The sequence below is a fragment of the Callionymus lyra genome, chromosome 1 (genome assembly GCF_982586985.1).
Source record: "Callionymus lyra chromosome 1, fCalLyr1.hap1.1, whole genome shotgun sequence".
NCBI lineage: Eukaryota > Metazoa > Chordata > Actinopteri > Syngnathiformes > Callionymidae > Callionymus > Callionymus lyra.
In genome coordinates this window covers 29909307-29928155 of record NC_141818.1, presented here as the reverse complement: position 1 = coordinate 29928155, position 18849 = coordinate 29909307, and the positions used below count along the sequence as shown (strand labels likewise).

General features: G+C 40.9%; 3 protein-coding genes across 3 annotated transcripts; 1 reads left to right on the top strand and 2 right to left on the bottom strand.

Moving 5' to 3' along the window:
• The first annotated feature begins 1242 nt into the window (after positions 1–1242).
• LOC148088871 (group XIIB secretory phospholipase A2-like protein) lies at positions 1243–3680 on the top strand. The gene is made up of 4 exons (XM_087782533.1): positions 1243–1507; positions 2573–2661; positions 2799–2964; positions 3541–3680. The coding sequence occupies exons 1-4, from the start codon at positions 1249–1251 to the stop codon at positions 3657–3659; spliced, it is 633 nt and encodes a 210-aa protein (XP_087638659.1). The 5' UTR covers positions 1243–1248; the 3' UTR covers positions 3660–3680.
• A 1449-nt stretch (positions 3681–5129) lies between these two features.
• LOC148088870 (uncharacterized) lies at positions 5130–15314 on the bottom strand. Its single transcript, XM_087800788.1, has 13 exons — positions 15083–15314; positions 14490–14754; positions 14292–14408; positions 11221–11328; positions 11038–11148; positions 10878–10970; positions 10724–10810; positions 10136–10249; positions 9442–9543; positions 9213–9329; positions 8959–9051; positions 8699–8806; positions 5130–6884 (listed from the first exon to the last, which is right to left on the bottom strand). Exons 2-13 carry the CDS (start codon positions 14718–14720, stop codon positions 5316–5318), a joined length of 2850 nt encoding a protein of 949 aa, XP_087656914.1. The 5' UTR covers positions 14721–14754; positions 15083–15314; the 3' UTR covers positions 5130–5315.
• A 295-nt stretch (positions 15315–15609) lies between these two features.
• LOC148088869 (uncharacterized) lies at positions 15610–18714 on the bottom strand. The gene is made up of 4 exons (XM_087782518.1): positions 18564–18714; positions 17555–18094; positions 17237–17320; positions 15610–16803 (listed from the first exon to the last, which is right to left on the bottom strand). Exons 2-4 carry the CDS (start codon positions 18080–18082, stop codon positions 15823–15825), a joined length of 1593 nt encoding a protein of 530 aa, XP_087638644.1. The 5' UTR covers positions 18083–18094; positions 18564–18714; the 3' UTR covers positions 15610–15822.
• Between the last annotated feature and the right edge of the window lie 135 nt (positions 18715–18849).

Genomic DNA, 18849 nt, shown 5'->3' with positions numbered 1-18849 from the left:
ATGTGACAGAGGAATAACTTTATTTGGTCACTGAGCTGTACTTCTAATGATCTCAAAAACCTTCCCCTTATTCACCTGAGCTGTGTCTTAAATCGCATACTTGCGTATTTAAACTTAGCATTTTTAGTGCATAATTGCATCTCAATTCTTATTATGCGAAATGTAGTGCTCCATGCACACTAAATATTGGTACTTAAATGCCCACAAAACTGAGTATGGATCGATGGACACTTTCTACCAAAAACGGCCGCCATCTTAGGGACGTTGACGTTGTAAATGGAAGTTACGTTATATATATACATATATATAAATAAATATATATATGTATATATACAGTATATATATATATATATATATATATATATATATATATTTATACATACATACATATACTTACAGGTGCATTTTCATTCAGCAGTAGGTGTAGTAGTGTATTTTATATTATTCTAGGATGTGTAGTGTCTTCCTCCCAGATGAACTATAGTTTATTCTTGATAGTGGTTGTATCACCTGGCGCTTCACAAATAACTATTACTTACTATTTGTGGCCGGAAATGAATTTTTATTTTTTATTTTTTTTTGAGTTTTAATCCAACACAATTTTCGCAAACATTTGCACTTTAGTCGTCATTCATGTCTCACCACAAAAAAAAAGTCAATCTTCCAGGTGAGGGTCCAATGTGGAAGTAAGAAAACACAACAGAAGAACATCAACATCTTGGTCCATAAGCCCCTTCAGAGGCTCGAATAGAAAGAATATAACATAATCAAATATAACATAGGGAATAATATAGTTTCTGGCTCCCCCTAGTGTCAGAAAAGTGTGAGTTTATGTGTAAAAGTGTACTCGGGACAAGTTGGGGAGCGAAGAGCATTTAAAAAGTTAAAAAAAGTTATACTGCACTTCAAACATATCTTTACAGAAAAAATGGACAAAAAAGTTGTGTAGTGCTGCTTTAAATCGATATAAAAATGATTATTTTGAGAAAACTTAGTTGTTATAGCTGGAGGTAAAATAGAGTCAAATAATGTTTAGTAACGTCTCTTAGTGTTCGACACGCGTGAAACTAATCTGCAGGAATTTGATGAGATCTTCCTCAGTGACCCATTGATCAGTCGGACCCAGACCTAGATAGAAGTGGGACTTTGCTCCTCCACATCTGAGCTCGTCATCACGCCCGGGTCGAAGTCCGGATCCCTCTCTGCTGATCTGCCTCAGCGCGGGGCGTGTGTTCGCCTCACTTCACCATGACCCGCTGGGCTCTGTTGGCTCCTCTGCTGCTGGGCCTGGTCCTGCACCGGGTGCTCAGCCAGGAGGCAGATGAGCAGACACCGGGCGCCCAGGTGACCCCCGCGCCGGGCCAGACCGTCGAGGGGGCGACCGAGGACCCGGACTGGGGTCTGGACTCGCTGAGGGGCGGCTTCGAGGCCGTCGGTGGATACTTTGACTCCATGCTGGAGTTCATGGGGGGTCGAGATGGAGTCTGCCAGTACCGCTGTCGTCATGGTAACACATTTGGGGTCGACTTTTGTGTATAATTTAACTGTAAAACGTGTTTTCTAGTAATCGATACAGGCTTAATCTGAGAATACACATTTAAGGGGTTGAGGAAATTATAAAAAATATTAGTGTAATATTCATAAACGGCTCAGAAGAATTGAGAAAATCATTTAAATCGAGATAAAGATCAAATAAATGTTAAAAAAAAGGCGAGAAAAGACCTCAGTGTGCTGACATGAATATAAATCTGTGTTATCATTGTTGTTATCATCTTCTGCTCATGGTAAATGGACTGTGGACGAATCCTGATTGCGTGTTCTGGATGATGTTTTTTTGAAAATCGATACATTCATACACAGGTGGAACTAAAATATATCAGAATATTTAATAGTTGAATTTCAAGTTGAAACTTGGAATTCTTTTAATCGAAATGTTGTTTTTTTTTTTTTTTAAATAATTAAATTGAATCGTTTCTAACTTGTAAGGTTGATTTTTATTTATTTATTTAGAATAATTTAATTCAATAGTTTGTACATTATCAACCGTTTTTTTCCCCCTTAATAATTTAATTTAAAAAATCGATTTTATTTTTCAAATAACAGCATTGAATTGCTTATAATGTAATACTTTTAATCCCAATAATAAACCATTAAAACATAAATGAATATACTGAATGTTTGTTCATTTGCAGACTTTCAACATAAAAATGTGCCTCCAGACAGAACCAACAGAGTCTTGAGCTACTTTCAGCCAACCGTGACACTGTCATAGCGTCTTTTCAATATTTAATTTAAAAGACAATTTCTTTTTGAAGGACTGGGTGTAGAATATCAAACTCTATGAGTAAAATTATGACAATATTCATTTTTTTTATTGTAAATTATTAAAATATATCAACCTTTCAATTTTAAAATTATTAAAATATATGATTCAAAACATAAGGATTCAATGTTTTAAAATAAAACTTGCATGAATTGTGTCTTTAGATAATATGTTTCAGAACTTATATATCTTCTCTTTGTATGTGTGACATTTGTGTAGACTGACTCACTGGTGAACTTCAACCCACAGGCGGTGCCCCAATCCCTCGTCCAGATTTCCAGATGCCGGAACCTGATGGATGCGGATCCTACTTCTTTGGTCTCCCAGTTCCCGAGGGGGTACGTGGGTCACACACTGTCCTCCCTGCAGAAATGTGTCCACATCAGGATTGGGCGACGACTTTTAAAAAGGGCCATCGTTGAGAGATTCTTGACGATTCTTACCCCAGAAGGTGACCTGTGACTTGGGTTTCCAGATGGACATGGGGGTCCCCGCCATGACCAAGTGTTGCAACCAGCTGGACATGTGTTACGACACGTGCGGCTCCAACAAGTATCGCTGCGACTCCAAGTTCCGCTGGTGTCTCCACAGCATCTGCTCCGACCTCAAGAAGAGCCTCGGCTTCGTGGCCAAAGTGGAAAGTGAGTCCAAGCGCTCGGAGACGGATCAGCAGCTTCAACCTAACGGCGACTCATTCGAGAATAATCAACCTTTTAACATAAAAAAAAACAGTTAGTTTTGTCGATCTCTGGCCCTTAGTGTCACTTTAACGCTTATTTTGTTTTTATAATTAAATTTCAAAATATAATATTACTAAAAAAAGAGATGTTGTTGAGATTCTAAAACCAATAATTCCATAATACATTTTCAAAATTAATTAATTTAGATTTTGTAGCTTTTTATATTAAGCATGTTTTTTATTGAATATATTATTAATGAAAAATGTCAAAGTGATTACATCCAATAATTCCATAAAAACAAATTTAAAAGTTCTATATATATAAATTATTAAATGTATTTTTTGATTAATTCTAAAATGTTAAATTCAACCTTCGAAATATTCTGATGGAACTGATCCACTTCCATAGTTTAACATTTGTTTTGATTATTATTATTTTTTGTTTGTGTGTTGACGACGGTTCCAACTACTAGATGGATGGATGGATGGTGATGCGTTCACTGACCACTGATCTCTTTCTCCCTCTGCTTCTCACCAGCCTGTGAAACTGTGGCCGACACCTTGTTCAACACGGTGTGGACTCTGGGCTGCAGGCCGTACATGAACAGCCAGCGATCATCCTGCCTCTGTCCAGGAGAGCAGAGGGATGAACTTTAGATATTTATACGAGAGTCCAAGTCTTTGTCACGTCTGTTGTTTTTGTTTTGATGTTGACGGAGTCACACATCGAAGAAGTTTGATTCTTACATTTTTTTTCCCTATTACATAAAATATTTTTAACCAGTTCTTTAATGGTTTACAGTTCAAAGTGTGTTTAAAATAAATGTTTATCACACTTAACATGCCAATATTTTACTGTTTGTACATTTTGTGTTGCAATTAAACTTCCAGGTGCTAAACAGAACCAGATATGTCCTCCCCAAGTAACGATTAAATCCTGCGAGATCAAGGTGTTGACTAAGCACGAGAGGATACAGTCGACTCCAACAGCTTTTAAAGCTGATTTTTGGACATATTTTGGTTTGAAAACAAATGAAAGCAATTACGACTTCGTCAAGAGTCATGTGGTCTGTAAACACCAGATTCAAGTACTCCACAATACTACACATACATCCTTGTTACTAAACTATCACAACACCAGAGTCAAGTACTCGGCAATGCTACAAATATATCCTTGTTACAACAGTATCACAATTTATCGTATTGCGTCACTGTATCGTGATACGTATGGAATCGCCAGATTCACAAATACCCAGCCCAAATATTTTAGTTTTTTTGAACATGAAACTCGATCTTTTAATCATAAAGTTTCCATCAGACTTTCCCTTCATGTGAGTTTTTAATTAAAAAATACAGACGCCAATCTTCCCTGAGCTCATTTTCCTTCGTATTTCCGTTTTTAAAATAACGTTAACAGAAACGTTTAACTGAAAATACTATTGTTAACGCTCACCCTAAATGTTTCAGTCATTTTAACAAGAACATAAGAACCTAAAAATCAAAATCACATCCTCAATAACGAACAGATGTGTGTTTTATATAGCAGTGTTTGCTATAGTCAGTTGTAAATGATATTTTAGCGATGATGGAACCGCCCAAAAAAAACAACACTTTGTTGGTCACGTGGTGTACAACTATAGGCTATTTACCGACACCTGGTGGTCGTTTAATGAACACCAGACCCGCTGGTGAATTCATATAAAAACGTAGGAAACCATTGAATAACACCAACGAGTCGGTTAAGCGACAGTTAACTACAGTAACAATGGAGTGACCAGGTAAGTCGGTTACTCGTTTACCACTCATTCTGCTCACAAAGAATACTCTGGAAATTGTGATTACATCTTTTTACATGTAATTTATCAGATACTATTAGCTAAAGTTACAACGAGTTAGCATGTAGAGCTAATAAACTCACCTTGGGGTGCATACTGCACACACTCCCACAATCCCCATTGTGGTTATTTAACATAGTAATCGTAACTAGACATGTTATAGTTAGGCTTTTAAAAAGAATACAAAGTTTACCTTGTGTGTATCTACAACAGGGTTGGGCAATAAAAATCTCCTCTGGGGCCACATTATATACTGGAGCGAAGAGCTGAAATATAATCGGAACATCTGAAATGAAAGACTTAATAAAGTTTTATTTAGAGTAAATACAACAAGAAACACAAAAAAACAAGGAAAAGAGTGGACCTGATAAAACATATGCACCTTAAAAGGTCAATACATCCGTTTTTCATAAGAAAAAATGAACACAGCTCAGAAATAATAACTGGGTTCTGTCGATGGGTTCTACTTGAGGTACCATCAGTCATTGTTCCCCGATTGGTTACCTGTTAATGTAATTACAGTCATTCCCATACTCCTGTTCACAATGTGTTGCATCTGTTGGGGTAAATTCGGGGCGAATGGTTCCGTGGCTGGGTAGGCCAAAACGGGCCTCGGCCCACACGGAGGATATTGCTGCTCATGAAAGTGAGGCGGGGGGGTGTTAAAGGTAAAAGGAGGAGGAGGGCGTTGTTGAGGTGGAAAAGTGGAAGAAGGAGGATTATAAAGGGGTCCCACATTTATCGGCATCCTTCGATAGTCCATGAATGGTCCAGGGCGTTCTATTGGATTTATTGGGGCTGGTAAGGGATAGTCGGACTGTGGTCCCGGGAACCGGGGGGGTCCCGGAAACCGGGGGGGTCCCTGGAACCGGGGTAGACCCGGTGGAACATATGGGTTGAGAGCAGGTCTTGGTGATTTCTGAAAGGACTGGTAGGAACTCCCCGGCCCCCCGTTCCTATAGGCTGAGGGTTTTCCAGCAAAGAATGATGGACCACAGTTAAGTGACGTCTTCTTCTTTTTCTTGTTTTTTTTCTTTTTAACTGCTGGCACAATCTTGGGGTCAATCTTTTTTCCATAAAGCCGCTCTTGTGTTCGGACTTCAAGTCCACTCAGATCTTTCGCTTCAAAATCCAAGCCCAATTCGGTTAAGATATTCTGGAGATGCAATTGCTTCTCGTTGTCCATCGTTATCACTTCTTTTAGAGACCGTCTATCAAAGCCCTTTGTTTTATTTGTACATTTCTTTGCTCTGGGAGACTTTGACCTATTTCTGCTCTCCCAATTAATTTCCCCTTCTTTCTTTCCCTTCTTTGCTGGTGAAGAAGAACCTCTCTTAAGGTCCTTGGAGGCATTTGTTTCATTTTGGGATTTCCTTGGTAAGGGAGACCTCGATTGACTCTCTCGTCGCACTCGGTCTGTTGTTTCCGCCCGAGACCTTGAGTGGCCCCTGGGGTCCTGAGCTTTACTTTTGACTTGGCATTCCGAGTTCCGGGGACTGTTTGATTGACTTGTGGTTTTAATGTTCTTTACAGATAACGAATGAGATCGGTCATTCAGAGAGCCTTTTCTTTTGACTCCTTGTTTGACGGCAGACCTAGCTTGACCTTCAGTCTCCCTCTTCTCCTTGGATGATAATCTGGACTCACTTGTTGAAATCACTTGTTGTTTCGCTTTCTTCCTGGAGGGAGAATCAGGACGGACACTGGACCTTCTTAAATGGTCCCCTTCAATGACATTTATCTCTTGAGCCTGTGGCCCTAGTGAATTAGGCGATACACCTCTAGACATCAAGTCCGATTTGCTCAATCTTTTCCGTTCTGGAATCTTATTGTTCGATCCACACCGGTCCAAACGGCCGGTAATGTTGTCGGAGGTTTCTCCCGACTTCTGGTTTACAGTCTGATCAGTGGCAACCCTCTGGAGCAACTCCATGTCTACTCCTCCATTCAGCAGTTTGAGGAAACATTGGAAGCCTTTGCTGATTTTCTCAGGCTTGTTTGATGAGGAAATGCGTCGGTGAGGTGGTCCTGACGACATGTTGGGAACCTGGAAGCAAAAGCATCACATAACTACCAACAATGACAGGTGTACACATAAATAGAATCTTATTAAGAAACGTCTAAAACAGCCGTATACTGGCGATGGTCTGATGACGCTTCATGAAGCAGTGTCATGTTGTTTAGTATGTGGCGCAAAGGAAAAAAGTGCAGAGACCGCCATCTAGTGGACTCTAAAGATAATGACACTGTTTCATGAAGCGTCATCAGACCATCACTTATACAGGTCCTTCTCAAAAAATTAGCATATTGTGATAAAGTTGATTATTTTCCATAATGTAATGATAATAATTGAACTTTCATATATTTTAGATTCATTGCACACCAACTGAAATATTTCATGTCTTTTGTTGTTTTAATATTGATGATTTTGGCAAAAAAGTAAAGAAAAACCAAAAATCCCAATCTCAAAGAATTAGCATATTTCATCCGACCAATAAAAGAAAAGTGTTTTTAATACAAAAAAGTTAAACTTCAAATAATTATGTTCAGTTATGCACTCAATACTTGGTCTGGAATCCTTTCGCAGAAATGACTGCTTCAATGCGGCGTGGCATGGAGGCAATCAGCCTGTGGCACTGCTGAGGTGTTATGGAGGCCCAGGATGCTACGATAGCGGCCTTAAGCTCATCCACAGTGTTGGGTCTGGTATCTCAACTTCCTCTTCACAATATCCCACAGATTCTCTATGGGGTTCAGGTCAGGAGAGTTGGCAGGCCAATTGAGCACAGTAATACCATGGTCAGTAAACCATTTACTAGTGGTTTTGGCACTGTGAGCAGGTGCCAGGTCTTGTTGAAAAATGAAATCTTCATCTCCATAAAGCTCTTCAGCAGATGGAAGCATGAAGTGCTCCAAAATCTCCTGATAGCTAGCTGCATTGACCCTGCCTTTGATAAAACACAGTGGACCAACACCAGCAGCTGACATGGCACCCCAGACCATCACTGACTGTGGGTACTTTACACTAGACTTCAGGCATTTGGGCATTTCCTTCTCCCCAGTCTTCCTCCAGACTCTGGCACCTTGATTTCCGAATGACATGCAAAATTTGCTTTCATCCGAAAAAAGTACTTTGGACCACTGAGCAACAGTCCAGTGCTGCTTCTCTGTAGCCCAGGTCAGACGCTTCTGCCGCTGTTTTTGGTTCAAAAGTGGCTTGACCTGGGGAATGCGGCACCTGTAGCCCATTTTCTGCACACGCCTGTGCACGGTGGCTCTGGATGTCTTACTCCAGACTCAGTCCACTGCTTCCGCAGGTCCCCCAAGGTCTGGAATCGGCCCTTCTCCACAATCCTCCTCAGGGTCTGGTCACCTCTTCTGGTTGTGCAGCGTTTTCTGCCACACTTTTTCCTTCCCACAGACTTCCCACTGAGGTGCCTTGATACAGCACTCTGGGAACAGCCTATTCTTTCTGTGTCTTACCCTCTTACTTAAGGGTGTCAGCGATGGTCTTCTGGACAGCATCAGGTCGGCAGTCTTACCCATGATTGCAGTTTTGAGTAATGAACCAGGCTGGGAGTTTTTAAAAGCCAATCATCAGTATTAAAACAACAAAAGACCTGAACTATTTCAGTTGGTGTGCAATGAATCTAAAATATATGAAAGTTCAATTATTATCATTACATTATGGAAAATAATCAACTTTATCACAATATGCTAATTTTTTGAGAAGGACCTGTATATACAGAGAGACATGATAATGCTTTAACAAGCTCCTGTTGTGATGCTTATACAGTACATCGGTTTTATATTTAAAAAAATATTTTTATTTATTTGATTCCATACAACTGTGCCACAAACCTCATTGCCTTCTTTAGTGAGACAGTTCGCAGAGTATTCAGAGACATTGTTCTTCTGGACCAGTGGAGTAGGACTTCTTCGCAAATCAGCAGGTGGGGGGTCATGAACCTTCAACATGGATGAAAGGCTTATCAAAGTCTGGCAATTTTATGGTGCCAGAACAAAGACCCACAAAAAGTAGGTTCTTGGTTAAGGGTTAAGTAAAGTAAATACAAATAAACAGTAAAAAGAGGTCAATAAAACAAAAAAACTACACTCACCAACTTCTCTGCTTGACTATGGGAGGCTCTGCTCAAGTCTTGGGGTGGTGGAGAAGAATTTTTTTGAGAAGGTGTTTGTAGTATGTCTGGGACCTGGAGACATCAATTCAATACAAACATAATGATATTTTATTCACCCTAATGCCTTAATACATGATCAGATGATTCATTAGACCATTGACTATGAGACCATTCTGTGATTCCAGGCACTCGGTGAAACGCTTGTGATACTTTAAGGATGGTTTCGTACACACCGTGTTAGCCCCTCTGTTGAGCAGGCTGAGGAAGAGCTTGAAGCCTCTCTCTGTTTCGTTCTCAGTGGTCGAAGGGGTGAAACTCTGAGCTGGAGCAGGTGGTGAGAAGTCAGGAACCTGAAAGAAGAGGTATAGTATGTTGTGCATGAATTCACCGAAACAAAGTTTTGGGGAAAAAAAAGGAAAGATTGAATTTGTTTTCCACTAAAATTCATGTTTTGAGAAACACCTTTGTTTCCGACTTGGTTGAGAAGATATCTGGAACGCTAGGCACCGTTTTCTTCTGGATAAGTGGGGAAACACTTACTGGTGTAGGAGGATTATGAAGGACCTGGACATGGATTGCATGTTTTAGGTGTGCGTGACGTGCACCTTGACAAAGTCATTTACACATAGCCTGGGTGCCATCCTATTTCTGCCGGGTGCTCCTACACTCACTACCCTAAAAAAGTAGTCTGGGATCGCTTGACACAATTCTGTTTGGAATTCGAAAATTCTTCCCAACTGTGGACAAAGCGCACTGATTGGTCCCTGCTATCTCCGCCCCATCGTCAGGGCTTCACGTCATCATCAACATGGCCGACGTGGAAGCCGACGCTAGCGATACTAGTAGTTTCAGAGCTGAAACGTGAGCAACATGAGGCACTGAAAGGTTTTCTTACCAGGAAAGAGATGTCTAAGCCCAACACATCTGACAACGATCTGATTGGATCGCGGTATGGAAGGGTCATCCAGGGGTCATCCAGGGGTCATCCAATTGGAAGAGCGTGCACCAAATGATGCCTTCATTACCTGATTTCGAATTCGGATGCGGGTCAAGGATCCAAGACTATTTTTTTCAGGGTAGCGAGTGTAGGAGCCCACGGTAGAAATAGAATGGCACCCGGGCTAATTTACACAGACCATAGAATATATGAACACACCATAACCTCTTCTTCATCAAAAGATGTTTTCAACACTCTGCTTTCTTCATTCCTTCGGTCATTCCTTCTGTCCTCGGAAGGACTTCTCAGAGGAGGAGCTAAATGGTTAGACACCTGTTATAGAAGACACAAGTTATTGAAACCTCCAAACACGTATATTGTACACGCATATGTACAACTGACCTCAGATAAGATATTAGAATACAAAAGTATGGTACCTGGTTTATTAGAGGGATTACTTTAAGCAAAATCTTTGAAGTAAAACCATTTATATTTTCAATTGTTCAAATAAACAACGTTATTTTGAACTAGCTATCGCAACATTGCATACGAGGTTCCATCCCTCCTTAGTAAAGGTGACCTGAATTGCTCATATAACGCTTTGCCGCCCAGTCAACCAATCACGGCTGAGGATCAGTTTGAACCTTTTACCTTAGAAATGAAATACATTAATGTAGCGACCAATCAGCCGTCACTTAATAGAGCAGTCTTAAGAAAGGCATCATCAAGACGCCTATGCAAATCTTTACGATTATACTACGTTATGATCAACGAGAGTTACGTATAGAAACAATTCTAAACACCTACTGTTGCAATTTGAATGCCTTGGTTGACGTTGCCAGGACAATTTGGTGCAGATACAGTTTGCTGAGGAGCGGGAGATGGGTAGGGGACCTGAAGACACAGGGATTTAGAGCTTTTCCTGAATTTTAAACAATAGTTTCAATAGCTTGACACTCACGTTGTCTTCTTTTTCATGAACTCCTACGCTTTCATTTTTCTTCTCAGCTGGTAAAGGATGTCTTTGAATAGGTGTTGTTGGGATATGAGGGACCTGTGCGAAGAGTTTCGAGATCAGTTCACATCTGCAAAGGGTTTCACACACGAAAAAAACTTCACACCTTCTCTTTGGCGGGAAACTGGGGGACGCTCTCCAGGCCCTGATGCAATTTGTCAGTGCGAGATGTTGGTGACACACTTTTCCGAGAACCAGATAGTGGCATGTTGCATTCCTGAAAAACAAATGTATTCATCAAAATGCTCTTCTGTACCATAAGAAATATGCACTCAATGTATATACATACTTTGCTCACTCCTTTATTTAGCAGATGAAGAAAGAAATCAAAGCCTTTTTTGAGAAAGTCGTCCCTAGCAGGTGGCATCTTTGGTGAAGGTGGACGAACCTCATATTCCTGGAAAGAGAAATCGGATTATTGCATGTCAACAGTTGCCTCTCGTTTACAGAAGACAATGATCTATGGAAAAGAGGATCTGTTTTGCGGGAAGTTAAACAACAAATAATAAAATATTATTTTACTTTAATTAAAAGTTTAAGTTTATTAATTTACTACACTACCCACAAAAAAAGGCTGGTGGAATTTTATTTTCACCTCCTCTATCACCGTGTGGTACTCTGCTGCAACAGCTACGGACAAGAACAGACTGCAGCAGATTATCTGTCCTGCTAAGAAGGTGATTGGCCGCCCTCTTCCATCTCTGCTGGAACTGTTTGTAACCAGCAGATCGAGGTGTGCATGCAGGATCATAGGCGACCTCTCTCACCCGGGACACCCCCCTGTTCCGACTGCTCCTCAGGCAGGAGACTGAGATCGATATGGACCAGAACCTCCCGGTTCAAGAACTCTCTTACAGTTCGCTGTCCAGATCATGAACATTATTTAATTAGATTTAACTTTTCTTTTTATTAATTATTAATTATTTATATATACTTTCAATGTAATGTCTCTTCTTTTATTTTAATATATTGTATTTTATCAGATTAATCTCTTTATTTATTCATTATTTCATTTTTATGTTTTGTAATGCCACAACCAATTCTTGTGTTGTGTTTATAACAATGTTTGTAGAAATTTGTATTGTTTCAAGTCATTTTTTTTTTCTTAAATAAAGGCTGCAAATTTAAGAATCCAATGTGAAACTGGAGTGGAGTTGGACTAAACCCTGATGGCGATGAAAGAAGAGATGAAGGTAATGAAAAACGAACTGAAAGAACTGAAAGAACCTCTTCAAAAGGCGATGGCTGAAATCCAACAGCTCCGAGAGGACAACGCGAAGAAAGATCTGCTCATAAAAACTTTGGCAAGGAGTTGGACCAGCAGGAAAAAGTAGCGAAGTAATTGTGTCTGTACTAAAAATCCGGACTCCAAATTATGCGAAAGTTGCAGCAGCTGCAGCCACAAAGCCTGCCGACTCTGACTCTGGAGAAGCTGGTGTCCAAGTTCTGGAATAGCAGAAGCATCGATCTGTACCCAGAAAGAGAGAGTCGGGTACCCGAGCGGTTGTGCTGAGATTCACCAACAGAAAATAGAAGTCTGCACTGCTCAAACAGGGCAAACCACTCAAAAGGATCTGATGTTTATATCATTGAGAACCTGACCAAAAAAACCCACAGACATCGCCAGAAAAGTCTGCCAGCTTAAGAAGGGAGGCAAGATACAACACACCTGGACTTCAAACTGCAGGATCTACATCAAAACGAATGGAGCATCAGCAGAAGAATAATCAAATAATCATGAATGAGGAATATTCGGACAAATATAACGACTAAGGAATACCTTAATCACTTCCATAGACCCTTCTATATCATTGCGGTGTTGGGCTTTTCATAGTCAATATAAAGCTATTCAAGGACAATATAAAGCTGTTGATCACTTATATGAATGTGTGACAAGGATGACCTGTGTAAAAATATAGTTGTGAGATGCGTTTACAGATCACTGAAAAAAGTCAGCCTGTCCCTGAACAGAGTCCTATCTTAATCTGGGCTCCCTCAGTCTGGCCTTGGAGGCCAGTCCACAAAAGTTCTCCTGGTAAGTTACGTTGATTGGACCACTTGGTGACCTTGCGACATACCAGGCTACAAGAGGAGACTGTTTGACGTAACATGTCATGACAAAATGACATGAGAAAAATAAATTGTTATATCAAACTGCAAAAAGAAAATGAAAAGAATATGATGAATATTTGATTCTGAGGGTAATGGGGGCGGGACTGGATAAGCTTTTTGCTTCTCCCGCGTATTATTTGAACTAAGATGCCCGAATAAACAAATACTAAGTAAGTAAGTAAGTCATTTTTATTTATATAGCGCTTTTCCAGACCAGGGTCACAAAGTGCTTAAACAATCAAAACAATATTCAATAAAGTATATACTTTAAAGGTCAAGATAAAACTGAAAACACAACAGGAGTTCCAGAAAATCAAGGAAAAGCCTGAACAAATAGAAACGTCTTAAGATGTTTCTTAAAGGATTTCTCTCCTCAGGTCCTGAGCCGTGTGCGAGGAACCATAAGTAGATTCTGATCCACAGACCTCAGAGCCCGAGCTGGGGTGTAAGGCTGGATCAGATCATTGATGTAAGGAGGAGCCTGACCATGAATAGTTCTGAAAGTAAGAACCAGAATTTTAAAATTGATCCTGAAAGAAACTGGAAGCCAGTGAAGAGTTTTAAGGATCGGAGAAATGTGAGTTCTTCTACTTGAGCGAGTTAGAATTCTCGCTACAGAGTTCTGAATCAACTGCAGGCGAGACAGCTCCTTCTTGTTAAGACATGAAAATAAACTGTTACAATAGTCCAGGAGAGAAGACACAAACGCATGGATTACAAGCTCCAGATCATGTTCCGACAACATTTTCCTAAGTTAAGAGATTTTTCTCAGTTGAAGGAAACAGTTTCTGGTCAGTTTTCTGCAGTGTTGAACAAGAGACATGTCTTTATCAAATACAACACCCAGGTTTTTCAGGCTCAGTTTGACAGACTGACCTAAGTCACCCAAGTACTGACTCAACCCTGGAACCTTATCATCAGGAGCAATCACCAGAGTTTCAGTTTTGTCCACATTTATTATTTACAGCTGTAGAGTGTTTTCACTCAGCCACTGTTTGATTACTAACAAACAATTGACTAAGCTGTTCAGCCTTTGGGGCTCAGTTGGGCAAAAAGAGCAGTAGAGCTGGATGTCATCAACAAAAATGTGATAAGAAACATCTGGAAATCTCAGAATGATTTTACCGAGGGGAATCAAGTACAGCAAAAACAATAAAGGACCCAGAACAGAACCTTGAGGGACTCCACACAACAGATCTGCCGATTCACTAATACTACTACTAAGATAAGCAACTGTGATGCACTCACCTTTTGCAGCAGGCTTCTCCTCCTCATGACCGTCTTCACTCTCATCTTCAGGGGATGATGCATCACCGGATCCTCAACCAGACATGACAAAGTCGCCCGCTCTCTCTGTGACTCCAGCTGAGCATTTGACACAAGTCAGCTCTTTGAGAAGCTTTCAAAAACAAATCTGTCGATCACTTGTAATCGCTTGTTACTCGCCTTCGATAGGAAGCCACTTGTCTCACGCTGCTGCAAAATGAAGTGGACTCTGTCCCGGAGAGGTGTATTTTCAGATGGGTACAGTAGCTCGCCGCCGCCGTCCGTGGTGCAGTTGTCGGACGTCTCGGCGGATTGTTGAGCGATCAAAGCTTTCTTAGTCTGGATTCTCTCTTCCATCTCTTTCAGCTTCTTCAGTCTTTCCGCCAACAAAGGATCTCCAGCCTTGTCCATTTTTAAAAGCTCTCCAACTGGATGATGCAAGTTACTAGAGAAACCAGAAAAGACTATTAACGCCACAGCTGATTCAGAAAACAGCTGTTTTAAGGACACCAGGCTCATTTTTATTTTAATCATATCTTCCACAAATTAAAATACTTTTTTATTACATTCACTCCGTCATTTAAATAGATAGATAGGCTTCAATCTTAGTTACGCAGTAATGAAATATCAAAATTAGAGTTTTAGGAAAAACTCGATACACACGACCAGAGTATACAGTATAATCGTAGAACATTTCAGTTTGATTCCCTGAGGTCGAGATGGAGACAAGTGACGATTCATTTTTGCTTGTTTTTAAACGAGACTTGACTTACACGTCTCAGGTTTTGGGGAAATGTCTTGAGGTTCCTCTCATAGCGCGTTATCTCCTATTCAAAATAAAAAAAGTACCCACGTCGTAGGGTCCTCTTCAAAGACGACTATTTAACACCTACTGTATCAATAAAAACAGTTGTCGACAAAAATCGATCTTGCTGAGATCTATAAAGGTTTTACGTTTTGCAAAAACCTTTAAAAAGGAAGGAAGGTCTTCTTTATTTTGAGACAACCATGGCGTCGTTTTTCCTAGGCTGTTCGAACAGCGCCCTCCTACGGAGGGAGGGATGTAGTGCATCACAGTTATCAACAGTATTCGTTGGAGTTTGTTTAATATATAGATTTCTTAAATGATTTAATCGCTGCAGATTTGAAACGTTTGGCTTTTATTGGAGATGTTAGTAGAATATCAAGTGAAAATGTTAATGGAGAAACATACATTCGCTGCACTATAAGCAAACGTATGGATAATAGTATCTATTGAAACGAGGAAGGTTGAGTTTGTGAAAAAATATCAGCAGCCATGTTTTAAATGTGATGCTTTTTAATTGACACAGAAATAAAGACAAAACATTTCTTTAACTGGAAATTTTGGACCCCAAAAAAAGTGACATGATGTGAAATTATATTTAATGTAAAAAATTGCTTTTCACTTTTCTCAGAAAACAAAACGTCGCTCACCGAGTTGAGCTCGATAAAATCCGCATTAGCAGGCACACAGGCCGCAGACGTTTATCAATCACTCTTTTATATTTACGACTTGTAAACATCGGAGCCTCAGTGGAGGTTTGGTACTTTTTTTAAGTGATGAAGCCGGCCGTGAATAAGCATTCGCTTGCTGAGGGGTGGGAGGACATTGTGGCGGAGGAACAATCGACTGTGTGACGGGAGGGTAAGAAAAAGGGGGAGGCGGGGGAGGCGCGGGACGCCAAGAGAGAGATGTAGGAGGTGGAATAAAGCGTAAAGGAGTCGAAAAGGGAGGAGGAGGACGGCAAAACTCGGGTCTAGGGTTCGGAGGAGGGAAAGGGGGACACGTGTTCCTGGGCTGTGGTGTTTGTGTGAGAAAGGGAATTGCTGTGTGAATAAAGTCTGGGCATTTAGGGGGATTGTTGACATGGTAGTCCTTGTTGCTGCCGTCCACAGTCCTGCGTGTGTGGTCTTCAACAGCGTCACTCCGGTCTCTGAGCACATCTTGGTAAGAATCGTCTTCACAGTGAGGCATAAACCCGGATCTGTTGGACGAGGATGATCTACTGTCCCGGCCCCCTCGCCTGCCACACTCCCCCACTTCCTTTCTCCCGTACAGGCGCTCTTGGATCCTGTCCGACATTTGGCCAAGTTCATCAAACCCCAAATCCAGACCGATCGCTTGCAGCACATCCTGCAGCTCTCTGTGCTTGGTCTGCCCTCCATGGGCGGGAATACCATTTTCTGAAATCAGAGCTTGAGCAGGCCTGCTGCTGCAGCGAGCGTCTCGCCTGTCGTCAGAGTCGAGTGAAGTCCTCTCCAGGGTAGCTTTTGTTGGGTAAAGCCAGTTCTCCTGGCAGGCTGACGCACTTTCAGACCTAGCTTCTTTCGGAGCGGTCACCTTTACAATCCGGGTCAACGTGTCTACGTTCACACCCTTGTTTAGAATCTCCAGGAATTTTTGGAATCCCTTAGATGCGTTCGTCTTGGCAGGCTCCACCCCAGGTTGGTTATCGAGGTCATTTTCCAATAACTGAGAGGAAACATGGAGTCAATCAATTAAAGATTATTTTTTTTTTAATGAATTCATAATAACATGTTTATATTCACAGCATTTGTTTATTTTCGTGTTGCCATTCAACATCCAGCTGCTTGAATCCTGCTAAATTTAGGCAATGACTGAGGACGAGAGGATACAGTCCAACTGCTTTTAAAGCTGATCTTTAAACATTTTCTTGGGTTTCAATACAAATGAAAGCATTTACGACTTTGTCAAGAGTCATGTTGTCTGTAAATTCTGCAACACCAGAGTCAAGTACTCGGACAATACTATGATTCATTTGGTGTTTTCTACGGTATCGCAATGTTGCAACTTCATCTTGATACGTCTCGTATCCCCAGATTATTTCCCCTAAAAGAGACGTTTTTTTAATAACGACAGAATAAATTTTGGGTAATATACTTACCTCTCCGCTAGGCCCTTTTTGGTGTGTGGGATACTGACGTGGGTCCCAGTTGACCTTGTCCCTCTCTGTCCGATTGGAATAACTCTGTTCAAAATCGTGAAATAAAACAATAAGTCAGTCTTTAGATGTTAGAGCATCTGAAGGTCTATTATTGATTATAAATAGCCAACAATCCTCCACCCATCGTCTCGCCCTTAAAATCTGGTTTTGATAAGACCTTTCGTTTCAGCATCGACACACACATGTTGTCTCTAGTGATGACATTTTTCCTCAAAACAATACAAAACTGACTGTTGTAATAAGTGAGGTCACACTTACTGATGAGTGAGAATTGCTGATCCTTTCTTCTGAACGTCTGTTCCCATAGCTTTCCTTTTCTGGAAAACATTCCGGCGAGCGTCTGTGCGTCGACTCTTTGTGTCGGCTCGTCCGAGTCGACTCGGTCTCCAGAGGCCACCTCCTGGGAGACGAATGCCTGTGGCGAAAAGTGTCCTCCTGTGATGACAACTTTCTGACTCCGTCCTCCGGATGGTGGCGAACGCCGTCGTCGGGTGATCTTCTGCCGCTGTAGTCATCCAAATAAGGTCGTCTGTTTCTCTCCGAGATGGGACTACGCCTCCTGGTCGGATTATTTCTGTTTCTATCCCTGTTGACGTCATCTGTGGCGTACGACCGTTGAGGTGAGCGGTCATACTCTCTCCTGCTCGGAGGGTCTTCTGGATATTTATAGTCGTGATGAGCCGAGTGACCATCTCTCCGTCTGTACTCGTCACTGTACTCGTCCCTGTGGCTTGTCCTGTGAACGTACTGCCCCTTGTGACCCAACCCAGACCTAGAAGGGTACATGGTCTTTTACCGCTGACGGAAAGAGTAGAGAAAGGTGATATAGTTAAAACGACCACAATAGAAATGTGGAAAACTACTCAAGGATGCCATTCATAATTTGACAGTTTATGGCTTGTACCATAAATATATATACTATTTCTCCTGTTTTAAGGAATAATAAAATCGCCATGTTTCCAAGTTAAACATAATACATCAGAAACGACGTACAAAAGATAAAATAAACAAAAGACATGATATCAGACACCTTAAAATTGAGTTCTTTAAGAATAAACCGAATAATGACCGCAGCAAATCTGATATACATGGTCCAGTATTCGTTTTTAATATCGTCTCGAAATCAAACTGATGCAAGCAAGCTTAAGAATACCTACAATTAATGCCAGTAACAAAAAAAGATTATTACTTTCAGATAGTAGGAATAGGTTAGCTGAGCAAGTGTTTTTATTTTCTCCATAAAGAAAGACTCCTGGTGACAACTCACCGCTCTCACGGCAGAGAACATACGATCTTCAAAGGAGCATTCCTTCGGTTATTTATGAACAAGTTTGGTTTTTCCAATATCTTGTATTTTGAATGAAAAGTAGCTGCTCTGACAAATTAGCAGCTAGACTTGGAGCTTCGAGCTTTTGCGTTTCCTGTTCCAGACCTGGTATATTGTAAGTGCTGCCCCCTGCTGTCTGGAGGATAAGGTTAAAAATCGACTATTTCGGCGATTAAAAGGGGAATGTTTTTAAATCCTGGTATATAATTGAGTAGAACACTGAATT